General features: G+C 42.8%; 3 protein-coding genes across 3 annotated transcripts; 2 read left to right on the forward strand and 1 right to left on the reverse strand.

The window, feature by feature from the left end:
* The first annotated feature begins 691 nt into the window (after positions 1-691).
* On the forward strand, positions 692-1,224 carry LOC119658064 (peritrophin-1-like). The gene is made up of 2 exons (XM_038065317.1): positions 692-986; positions 1,048-1,224. The coding sequence occupies exons 1-2, from the start codon at positions 796-798 to the stop codon at positions 1,127-1,129; spliced, it is 273 nt and encodes a 90-aa protein (XP_037921245.1). The 5' UTR covers positions 692-795; the 3' UTR covers positions 1,130-1,224.
* LOC119658063 (kanadaptin) lies at positions 1,218-3,691 on the reverse strand. The gene is made up of 5 exons (XM_038065316.1): positions 2,732-3,691; positions 2,527-2,675; positions 2,335-2,471; positions 2,084-2,269; positions 1,218-2,022 (listed from the first exon to the last, which is right to left on the reverse strand). Exons 1-5 carry the CDS (start codon positions 3,619-3,621, stop codon positions 1,273-1,275), a joined length of 2,112 nt encoding a protein of 703 aa, XP_037921244.1. The 5' UTR covers positions 3,622-3,691; the 3' UTR covers positions 1,218-1,272.
* Positions 3,692-6,875: 3,184 nt separating this feature from the next.
* LOC119657076 lies at positions 6,876-7,199 on the forward strand. The gene has a single exon (XM_038063833.1). It carries the CDS (start codon positions 6,876-6,878, stop codon positions 7,197-7,199), a length of 324 nt encoding a protein of 107 aa, XP_037919761.1.
* The last annotated feature ends 4,060 nt before the right edge of the window (positions 7,200-11,259 follow it).

Here is an 11,259-nt window from a genome sequence, read left to right on the forward strand (position 1 = left end):
GTGGTTTTAGTGGGTGAGAATCCCACACGCTCCAGCAACCTGGCGCGGCAGCGTCTTTGTAAGATTTCCACCTCCGCCCATAAAAAAAGGCAGACAGACAGTAAACCGATTTTAATAAGGTTTTGTTTGACACAAAACCTTAGAAAAGGAAACGTTGGGCGGATTCAATAGACGAAGTTAGAGCATCACAACAGTATTAGAGGAATTAGAGGATGCGATTGAGGGTCGAAACTTTTTAAGATAGTGCATTATGAACGTCAAGGTCCGAGACGGATTGTAGAGCCTCAATGGAGACTCGAGGCTTGATAGATACCATTTATGATCTTTTTCCCTCTTACAACAATCGGTAAGCGCTACTTACCTACATTGAAGTAATAATTAGTTTTAGAATGAAAGTGGAAGCAGTAATACGCCCTTTCAAGTTGACCCTCTCAAATAACTCTGATCACGATTAGCACTCACAATAACTGATCGTAAAATTGATTGAATGAAAATTATTTTTCCATTTCTTATAGACACTGAACAGTTTCCCGTAATAACCACTTGACTGTTTGAGAAAACATGGATTAACTGATAGCGGAAAGATCAGGGACAGAAAAAATATTGAATAAACTCGTACAAAAGATATAGTCATTGAGTAAACTGTTTTATCGTCCAAAAGATACGTCAATGAGTGTCCAATCGGCTTCCATATAAAACTTTTATCATTTCTGCGGAACTCATCAGTTTGGAGTTGCATTCGGTTCAAGAATACTTTCTTCACTTTGCGGGTACTTCCACTTCCTGGCAGGAACGATGCATAAACTATTTGTGGCAGTTTTGCTTGCTATCGTTTATTGTACGACCGTAAATGGTGCAGAGCCGTGTGCGGTTCAGCAGCCTGCATGTCCTCAAGTCCACGGCACTGAAGATGTCCTTACTGTGCTACCGGTCGTTACTGATTGCTCAAAGTACATCATGTGCGATCAAGGAGTTGCGATTATCAGGTAATGTGTCCTAGATTTCGTTGATCGCAAGTTTTTGTCTTTAATTTATTTGTATTTGCAGACCTTGTCCACCTGATTTAGTTTTCAATGCTGAGCAGAAAGTGTGTGACTTCGCCAACCGCACGCAATGCGTACAATGTTGAGTGGAAATAGTTTATTTTTTCAAAGGTGAACGGGATTAGAAAAAACAATTGGAGTTTGGAAAATGAATGAAGTAATAAAACGTTCTATAAACTAACGACCACTTTTATTCCTCTAAACATGGAATATCCTTACATTCTACAAACTAATAGCCAAATTTCTCATTTAGCGTTGTCATTCCGTCTCCGGTTTGGTTTTGCGGCGGCACCCATCCGGAGTACTTCTCGCCATCTTCGAGTTCTTCTTTGTCGTCGATATCAACGTTTTCTCTGCCCTTTATGCGAATTCGATTGCGATTCCTTCGCTTCTTGGCGGCTGCAGCTTGTTCTTCTGAAGTCTCCTCAGATTCCATTTTTTCCTCTGACTCTTCATTATTATCATCTTTTTCCTCCTCCTCTTCCATAGGCGTGTCCTGTGCCTGGGTAGCATCTTCTGAAATCACTTCAGGAGATTTGTGACTTTGTAGAATTTCAGGCGGGATAAAAGCAGGACCTCGGATAGGCTTCGGACTAGGGGGTTTTGCAGAGACTTCCTCTAGTTCTGTGTGCTTTTCTGGAGGAGATTTGGGTGGAATTTGTACTGGTAATTCTGGAGGACTCTCGCTGTTACTGGGAATTTGTTCCTCTGGTTGTGTTTCTGCGATTTTCTCCGGTTCGTCTTCGTCCATTTCTTCTTCATCAGATGGAATCTCCTTCACTGCTGGCTTTTTCTCTGTTTCAGGCTTCTTAGGAAGTTGGAATCTGGTTTTGTTGCGTTTCCCAAACAGTGGTAGGAGCGGTTTCTTCTTGGTTGTGTCTGCTTCGCTTGTTTTCAGAGATGGAAGCTGAGTTGGTTTCGCGATTTTAATGAGTCGCTGCAATTTTTGATGCTCAGCTTGAAGTCTTTGCTCTTCCACCTAAAGTAAATGAAATAAGAAATGAAAATGCTCTTTAAAACGTTGAGAATGCTCTGCTTGCCCTGAGCTTGCGTATCTCCGTCTTGTCCATCTCCTTCTCATGGGAAAGGTTTTTCATGAAGTCATCAAGATCGTCCTCGTTCTGTGCAGCTTTCTTTTCCTTCGTACGTTTCGACTCTTCCTGGTACCGAAGTATTTTATCTTTGATAGCTGCCACTCGCTCTAGGAGCTCAGTTTCTTGCTTCACCTGAAATTCAATCCAAAAATACGTCACCAATCATCGACCGGAAAGGCTGAGACTCTAAAACATACCAAATCCTCATAAGTCAACGTGTTGCTTTGTCCTGCGTTCGCCTTGCGTAGTTTCTTCCGTTCTATGTCCCCAGTACGATCAAGGAAATCATCGTCATCGTCAGAGTCATTTGTTGGAACTCGTCGTTTCATGGGCTCTGGAAAATAGGCGTTTGAGGAATAACTGGGAGTTAATTAAAGTAACAAACCTACCGTGATGTGATTGTCTCAAAACACCATGTCTGTCCAGGATCCTGCAAGCTTCCAGAGCTGCCTGAAGCACACATTCCTTCTTCTTCCCCTTGTGGCAAACCTCCGCCACAATAGGCTTTCCGTTTGCGTCGTCTATTGGTAACTCAACTCTGAAAATACAATTTTATTAGTTTGGAAATAACCAATAGCTCGAAGGAGACCTTACCTGCAAATGAAAGTCCCCGGAGACATCTCGTCCACTTTGTAGTCCAACTCGAATCCTTCCCTTTCAAAGAATCCTCGCAGTGTCTTCTTGGGGTCGTCCAAAAACAACTCTTCGTTATTCGTTGAGGCGTAAGGATTCACCGTCAAATCGGTTTCTTCGTCGGCATCCTCAGCCATTCCCCAACTGATGCCTTCTTTTTCCCTCAGTTCCTGTTGCAGCTCTTCCTGCTTCCGTTTTTCCTCTTCTTCTTTGAGCCGTTTTTCCTTCAGCTCGGTTACAGTAAGCTCCGTTTCCGGCTCCGCGTCGGATTCTGGGCCTTGAAGGAGGTATTTTCGGGTGCTGCCTCCGAAAGTTAACATGTGACCCACCCGCACAGGAATGTAGGTTTTCGGCGGAATGCGCATTTTATTGAGGAAGGTTCCATGAGTGCTGCCCAGGTCGTAGATGTACCAGCCTTCGCCGAACTTGTCATCTGCTTTTGAACTTGCTCCGTCGCCCTCATCGTCCTTTGCGGATTGATCCTGACCGGGTTTGTACTGAAGAACGGCATGAAAGCGCGAAATTGTCGGATGGGCCATGGAGACGTCGGTGTTGGGCAGACGACCGAACACCCAAAACGGCTTGTTCTGGAGACAGAAGATTTCTTCGACGATCATTCCAGATTTTAATACCTCGAATTTGTATTTGACCTCCCTTTTGGGAGCGGCTGACCATTTCGGCTCAATATATGGACATTTCGGAACGGGAGGAGCTTCAATCTTGAGTGGAATTTTGTCGTCTGTCGGGTTTTTGATCTTCGGTGGTGCGGTGCTGGCCTGTGATTTCACTGTGTCCTTCTCGGGGGCGGCGATAGGCCTCACCGTAGCAGCTGGCACTTTAAATTCATCCATTTCACTCAATGAATTCGGGGCCAATAGCGCGATTGTTTGTGTACATTTGCGGATGATGTTGACGTTTGTCTTACGTTTAGCGGTGACAGCCTGACATGTGCGTTGTTGGCTTTTATCGACTAGATGGCGCTGGTTGAAAATAGGGGGATTTGTATCCGCAGGAACTCTTTAGAAGGTGAAATGACCGTTTCATTTCACAGGCTGGAAAAAAGTTGTAGTTCGTGGAATTTACAATGAAAATATTTTCCAGGCTATATATTAAATACTTTCAGCATGAATCAAAGAAATAGAGACTGCGTCACCTGCATGTGTCCAAAATTCGTGACGTCATGAAAACACCTTCGCCACTTGTAACGGACAGAACCTTGTTCCTTAAACAAATGCTAATTATTTTGAAATTTTTTTGTTGGTAAACACTTAGTAGAATGCGGTGTGCAGTGTACGGTTGCGATAATGGTACCGGAAAAAGGAATAAATGTGATAGAGAAGCAGAAACAAGCTTCCATTTATTTCCAAAGCGCTGTGAAACTAACGAGAAATGAAAGTGAAGTGTAATAATGTACAGATGAATACGAAAAAAATAAATTAAAAGGAAATAATTAATTAGTGTTTAGTGGCGATCAAAGGGTAGTATAGGTCCCAAGGCGAAACATGGATTGACACCCAAGATGGAGTATAAAACCTGGAAAACGCCTGCTGAACCAACACCAACAGTTCTACTACCAAACACTATCTCCACATCCACTTGGTGATCGCTGGGAGTTTTTTCTTCATGACAAACTGTAGACAGAGTAGAATGAAGGCGAGTCTCCTGCGCCTGAAAGCGGGATAAAATGTACCAACTGGTCCTCCACGTTGAGGGTTGGGTAGGGCTGACTACCCTAGACGGAAAACCAATGTTACGAAGCCACGCAAGGAGCCTCGGACAGGATGGATTTCAAAACGACGAACCCGGCAACGACAACGGAATAACGATTTGCGCATTTCCTCATGGAACGTGCGCTCCCTGTACAAACCGAATGCTGCTGAGCAGTTAGCCGATACCCATGTATGATATTAAAATCATACTTGGGGATGTTAACGTCGGCTCCCATGGCTACAAATGATAACGTTCTGCGGATTATTCAGTTAGCAACATTGCATGAAATAGTTATTGGAAGTACCTGGTTCGCGCGGAAAGCGGTCCATCAACAAACGTGGGCTTTTCCAGACGGGACCACTTCCAACCAAATTGACCACGTGCTGATTGAACGCCGCCACACTTATCACGAACTCCGCCGAGCGGAGAAGCGATTTCAGAGACGGAAAAAGGAAGCATGGGAGAACCAACAAGTCTGTGAACTAGAAAAGTACAGGGAGCAATCGCACAAGGCCAAGAGGGAAATCTGATTTCCGACAGAATGGGTATATTGGAGCGATGGGTTGAGTATTGTGATGAACTGCTTAAGAACCGGCGAGTTGGAGGTCCGGCCAACTGAAGATGACGGACAAATGCTGTCACCACCCAGCATAGAAGAAACAGTCCGTGGAATTCATCGGCTTAAAAACCATAAACCGGGAGGAGCCGATGGAATTACAGCCGAATTGGTTATATATGGAGGCGACCAATTACACCAAGCGGTTCAGCAACTTATGCTCAAGGTGTGGGACACGTGAAAGAATTCGGTATCTCGACGAAATTGATAGGATCGACTAGGCTGACACTGATCAATGTGCGAGACCAGATAAAAGCAGCAGGTTCACTTTCCAAAGCATTCAACATCAACAGCGGTCTGAGGCAAGCGGGATGCCCTCTCATGCGTCCTCTTTAAACTGGCCCTGGAGAAAGTGATTCGTGATGCAGATGTGAATGCGAGAAGCACCATCCTCTTCAAGTCCACCCAACTACTGGCCTACGCTGACGATAGTGACATTGACATGGTAGAAAAATAAGATGAGGCAGATCCTGCCTGAGATAGAGTGATGGCGTAAATCAAGACGCCAGACAGCTTTTAGGGATATCGAATTGGTGGACCTCGGCGCAAAACCGGGATGTCTGGAGTTCCTTATTATGGTAAGCCTAGACCAGATACCGGTTTTTGTGCCATTGATGATGATGACTAGTCAGCGCAGCGCCCTATATACTGCTTTAAGTAGGTGAAGTTTTCCTGGCGTCTCATAGCAAAGCCAATCTAGAGCAATTTATCCAAAAGTGGGATGATCGCCTCATGCAATACGGACTCAGCCTGAATCTGAGTAAAAGAGAATTTTGGATGACAGACCGCAGTATCCTGCTTAGGGTTTTTTTTTGTGATCGACGCATTAACGAATGTCTCAAATCGAAAACTTAGCGCAGTGTCGTTCGCCCTGTCGCCGCCTATGGCTCTGTGTATTGGCCGACTATAAAGGACAATGAGCAGCACTTCGCGGTAATTGAAACATGGGGTTGCATAGATCGTAGAGAAATGACGAGAAAAGCGTCTTCGATGGTATGGACTTGTAATTCGCGTTGATGAAAACTCACTTACCTAGATTCGTCTGAGCATTCAAGTCAATGCTGAATGACCGAAAGGGCGGCCGAAGGTAGGTAAGAAACCGTAGCCGCCTTCGTCCCTCTTTCCATATGTTAGATAGTTTGAGAGCCTGTCGACTCTATCCAGATTAGGCACAATGACCCAATCGGTCAAAACAAGCCGACCACGCTTCCGAATGGAACAATTGTTGAAGATGAAGAAGAAAGGAATCTGCATAAGAAATCAGCCTAAAAATAAATGAAAAGTAAACAAAATGTATGACAAAGACGAGAACACCGGTCCAATGAAAGATTTTAATTTACAAAATGTGGGAAGTTTCGTTTGCTGGAGGGTAGTGAAAATGATTACTAATAGACAAATCCAGCAGGGAATAATGATGGATAGTAAATCCTACTGATCAGTCATGTAGATAATAAAGATAAAAAAAGTAAAGAAAAATACTACTGTGATCAAAAAGTAAGGTGATATTGTCATTTAAAACTCCCGGGCATTAGGAAGGCAAGTAGATTTTTTTCCTAGGTTGATAGGACTGTCTATAATCTATGCGAGGAGTCTGTGTGTCAAAAGGTTCAATTATCTCCGAGTTACATGTGCTTTTGAAAACAACCAAAAGTGAATTTTTCGATTTTTACAATGGGTGATTTTGTTGAGCAAAGAACTTGCATCAAATTTTGTCTGCGGAACGAATATTCTTGTGCGGACACGTTGAAAATGTTACGAAAGGCTTTTGATGATCAAAGTATGGCACAAAAAATTGTTTATAAGTGGTACAACGAATTCAAGGCGGGCCGAAAATGCGTTGAAGACGAACTGCGCTCTGGACGATCATCAACGTCTACCGACGAGGGTCACGTCCAAAAAATCAAAGAGATGGTGCTTGGAAATCGTCGATTGACAACTAGAGATCTCATTGCTAGTGTTGGAATATCATTTGGCTCAGCCCAAACCGTTGTGAAGGATGTTTTGGGTCTCAAACGCGTCAAGTCTCGATTGGTGCCAAAATTGCTCAATTTTTATTTTTTGTTTTTTTTTGGTTCTTCGCCACTTTTTTTCCTGAAAACTTGACTATGTTATTCCGCAACCACCGTATTTGCCTGATATGGGTTCGTGCGACTTTTGGCTATTCAGCAAACTCAAAAGGCCAATGCGGGGACACCGTTTTGACTCGATTAAGAAGATAAAAACCGAATCGAAAAAGGTCTTGAAGGCTTTACTGAACAAAGACTATTGTCACTGTTTCCAGGACTGGTAAAAACTTTGGCAAAAGTGCGTTTAATCGGGCGGGGATTACTTTGAAGGGGATGAAATTGATTTGGATGAATAGATAAGGAATTTACATTTTAAAAACAAATCCACCGCCAATGTCAGAGAAGTCTATTTACACTTTTGAAAGTAAAATTTTGCGTCGAATACTTAAGACAGTGAAGTGGCTAATTCGATACGACATGATGAGGTATATGAAGACCTAGCTGCTCCGATTATTGTAAAATTGGGCAGTGAGTCCTTGAGGGCTTAACGTGAGCACCTGTCTGGAAGACTAAATCCAACGGTGTTCTTAAGACACGGATTGATTTTGTGACCACAATCAGAGCCCTGCTGTGACAAGCAATAACGGTACCAGTCTATATCAAGTGCATGGCTTAGCATTCATACTGGTGGATGCAAGACCTACCTAAATCTCTACCGAACTAAGGAGTACGCACCCGTGTTGAAACGCAACACCACGCCGAGGCTCGAAGGTCTCTTCTCGCTTGAGCATAACCAACAACCCCCATGAAACTCCCACTAGGGGGCCAACCCCTAATAACCGAGCTGTATTCACATACAACGGGAGTTCACCCGAAGTATGAGAGTCCAGGGGCTATCTCGGTTCCCATGGTACCAGTATACCCCTGGTGAGGTTTCGTGACCAATTTGCCACTTCAGATGAGTCCCCGTGCAGACTCGGGTCTGATCGCCCTGATTAGACCTTTGGATCATCGCCAGCGTCTCCCGGTGCCACCACTATGGAGGTTCTCCTCGGCCATTTGGTTTTGGATTGGGCGACAGGGTTGCCGCCCCGTCTTCCTCACCGCCACATTTGAGCACCTGTAAAATTGGCCTGTCATATACAACGAGTGAATATTTATAATGACATTCCAAAACAAAGCTGGAGGAAACCGACGGGTGAGAAAGCGACGCAAACTAGCCAAGTAAAAACCGTTGAAGATTTCCAATTGGAGATTTGGTCGAGATGCATGAAAGGGGTATCCTGGATCCAAGACCGATTTGGCCTACCGCTTTCGTGTTGAACAGGACGAAGAAGTTCACTAATTTTGGTTGTTGTTTAGCTGTGGAAAATTATCTTGTGTGCTGTTAACCATGATCTTCTCAATCATGGTGAGTGATCAGCGGTCCTCTGATCGGCTTTTGCAATTTTTGTGGATAAAATAGTTGCACCTCATAGCGAGGAGCTGACTGGATTCCATAATGAATCTTCTCCAATGAAGAATTATATGTGCATTTGGGGCAGAAGAGAATTCTAATCTAATATCAAAAGGGTCTTTCTAATTGTCTACACTCCGCATAAATGAAATCCGGAGGTAATTTTCCGAATATATACTTGGTCCGCCTGCATTGGTTGCCAAAGAACGATTACAATTTAAATACTAAATTACTGGGGGATACTCTTTATGTATTCCCCGGAATTATCCAAAAAGTTTTCCATTTTCAAATAATTTTGGTTAAAAGCCAAAAGTAACTACCCTCATAAATTGTGCACTACCAACTGGAAAACACGAACGAGGACAACCAACTAGTTCGCACGGAAAATTATCCCATTAAACTCCTCTCCTAGTAACGTCCATTGGTTAGGAAACATCGTGGTTTCAGTAGTTAGGTAACGCGACAAATGATATTGTGATGATATGGTCGCAGCATAGAAAGTTGCATTAAGCCTGTTGTTATGCTGACATACATACAAAACATTATCATGACAAAAATTTATTGTTATTTACGAGAACGGGGAAGTAATCCACTTTTACGACACTTTCGTCTCAGCGTATAAATATTACCACACATTCGCGGAATATGCGTGAAGTTTATAGGCACAAGTGCGAATATTAAAAACGAGAATGGGATATGTTGTTTGATTTACAGCCGATGATTGGGGTTGCGATTTGCACTTAATTTCCAAGCTTTTCCTGGACTTCCGGAGAAAATCCTACCAATTCACAATCTAATTTGGATTTCGATTATCATCAAATTTAATACTTATTTTACTGCGCTGGATATAAAATTTATACAGAGATACGTCCGGTCCAGAAAGGTCGCCTATTCGAAGCATAGTCAAAAGTCATACCAGTTCCTTCAATATTCCCAACATGAATTCTCTAAGAATTGTTTAGGGAGGAAACTGTATTCGAGCGCTTATATTTTTAGAAGACCTATTGTGTCGTTTTTTGAGGTTTTGTTGGAAACAAAACCTTATTGAAATCAGTTTACTGTCTGTCTGTCTGTCTATCACACGTCATTTCTGTCAGAACTGACACCTGTTGACATGAAATTTGGTGGAAGGGTGGCAACTGTGAACATCCATGTATGCAATGAGTTACATCATTCTACGCTGAAGTAAAGGGGGGGGTCCTCATACATGCGAAAGGGGGTGTTGTTTTTTTTCACTGAATATTGTCATATGGAGTATCAAATTAAGACGAAGATTAGTACTTTCCAAATCCAGTATTAGTTTTGAACGGGGACGTGAGGTAGCTACAAAGGAGTCATTCTCAGAAACTACCCACCAGAAAAAAATGTGAAAAAAATCATGATGATGCCTTTATATGACATCTAGAGCTCGAAATGCTCCTCAGAGCGATGTGTGCCTAAATGAAATTAATAATAAGACATTGATATACTTTTAAAATTTACTGCAAATCCCTCTTAAGTTCATCTTAGATCTGTAAAATTAATATAGGTTGTAATATGAAGCATTATTCTGGAAAGTTTAGTTGAAATCTTACTATTATTAAAAAAGTTATAGGTTACAGTTAGCTTTGTGGCGGAGCAGGGTTAACAACATTTGAAATTTGTTTGTGTGATTTCTAAGTTTATTTTAAATGTTAAAATGTCGAAAGCAGTTGCTAGCGATATTCATATCCAATATCTCAAGAATCTAGAACAAGTCATATTAAGACTAAAGGTTAAAGTTGCCTCTTCTGGGTCAAATTGGTAGGGGAGACCGGGGATAGTTGATTTGATTGCTGATAATTACAAACTAAAATGCTGATCATACCTCGACTTATATCATTTTTGACTTATAACACTCGAAAAATTAAGGAGCATGCTTCGAGTTAACACGTTTTTGCTTCGACTTATCACACAATTCTTAGCACTATGTGCATCATCATCATCATCAACTTTAGACATCTCGGTTTTGCGCCGAGATCCACCAATTCGATATCCGTAAAAGCTCTCCCGCGTCCTGACCTATGCCATCGCTCCATCTCAGGCAGGTCTGCCTCTTTTCAACCATAGATATTGCCCTTATAGGCTTTCCGGGCTGGATCATCCTCATCCATACGGATTAAGTGACCCACCCACCGTTACCTATGAACCCGGATTTTATCCACAGCCTGACGGTCATAGTATCGCTCATAGATTGCGTCGTAATTTAGGCTACGGAATCGTCCATTCTCATGTAGGGGCCAAAAATTCTTCGGAGGATTCTTCTCTCGAACGCGGCCAAGAGTTCGCAATTTTTCTTGCTAAGAACCCAAGTCTCGGAGGAATACATGAGGATCATTGTCTTGTACAGTAAGAGTTTTGACCCTATGGTGAGACTTTTCGAGTGGAATAGTTTTTGCAAGCTGAAATATGCTCTGTTGGCACCCAACAACCGTGCGCGGATTTCATCGTCATGGCTGTTATCGGTTGTGATTTTCAACCCTCGATAGGAGCAATTATCAACGGTCTCAAAGTTCTAGTCTCCTATCCTTATTCATTCTGTTTGACCAGTGCGGTTTAATGTTGTTAGTTGGTAGGTTTTTGGGGCTGACGTTGCCACCATATATTTTGTCTTGCCTTCATTGATGTGCAGCCCAAGATCTCGCGCCGTCTGCTCGATCTGGATGAAGGCAGTGTGTACGTC

The sequence above is a fragment of the Hermetia illucens genome, chromosome 5, assembly GCF_905115235.1.
Source record: "Hermetia illucens chromosome 5, iHerIll2.2.curated.20191125, whole genome shotgun sequence".
In the NCBI taxonomy this organism is placed as follows: domain Eukaryota; kingdom Metazoa; phylum Arthropoda; class Insecta; order Diptera; family Stratiomyidae; genus Hermetia; species Hermetia illucens.

What these genes read in the sequence shown, in the direction of transcription:
- LOC119658064 (XM_038065317.1), top strand. Translation starts at nt 796, where the DNA reads ATGCATAAACTATTTGTGGCAGTTTTGCTTGCTATCGTTTATTGTACG. An exon ending in CAAGGAGTTGCGATTATCAG is followed by an intron (nt 987 to 1,047) that starts GTAATGTGTCCT and finishes TTGTATTTGCAG; the next exon opens with ACCTTGTCCACCTGATTTAG.
- LOC119658063 (XM_038065316.1), bottom strand. Translation starts at nt 3,621, where the DNA reads ATGGATGAATTTAAAGTGCCAGCTGCTACGGTGAGGCCTATCGCCGCC. An exon ending in CGTTGACTTATGAGGATTTG is followed by an intron (nt 2,270 to 2,334) that starts GTATGTTTTAGA and finishes ATTGAATTTCAG; the next exon opens with GTGAAGCAAGAAACTGAGCT. An exon ending in CGGAGATACGCAAGCTCAGG is followed by an intron (nt 2,023 to 2,083) that starts GCAAGCAGAGCA and finishes CATTTACTTTAG; the next exon opens with GTGGAAGAGCAAAGACTTCA.
- LOC119657076 (XM_038063833.1), top strand. Translation starts at nt 6,876, where the DNA reads ATGGCACAAAAAATTGTTTATAAGTGGTACAACGAATTCAAGGCGGGC.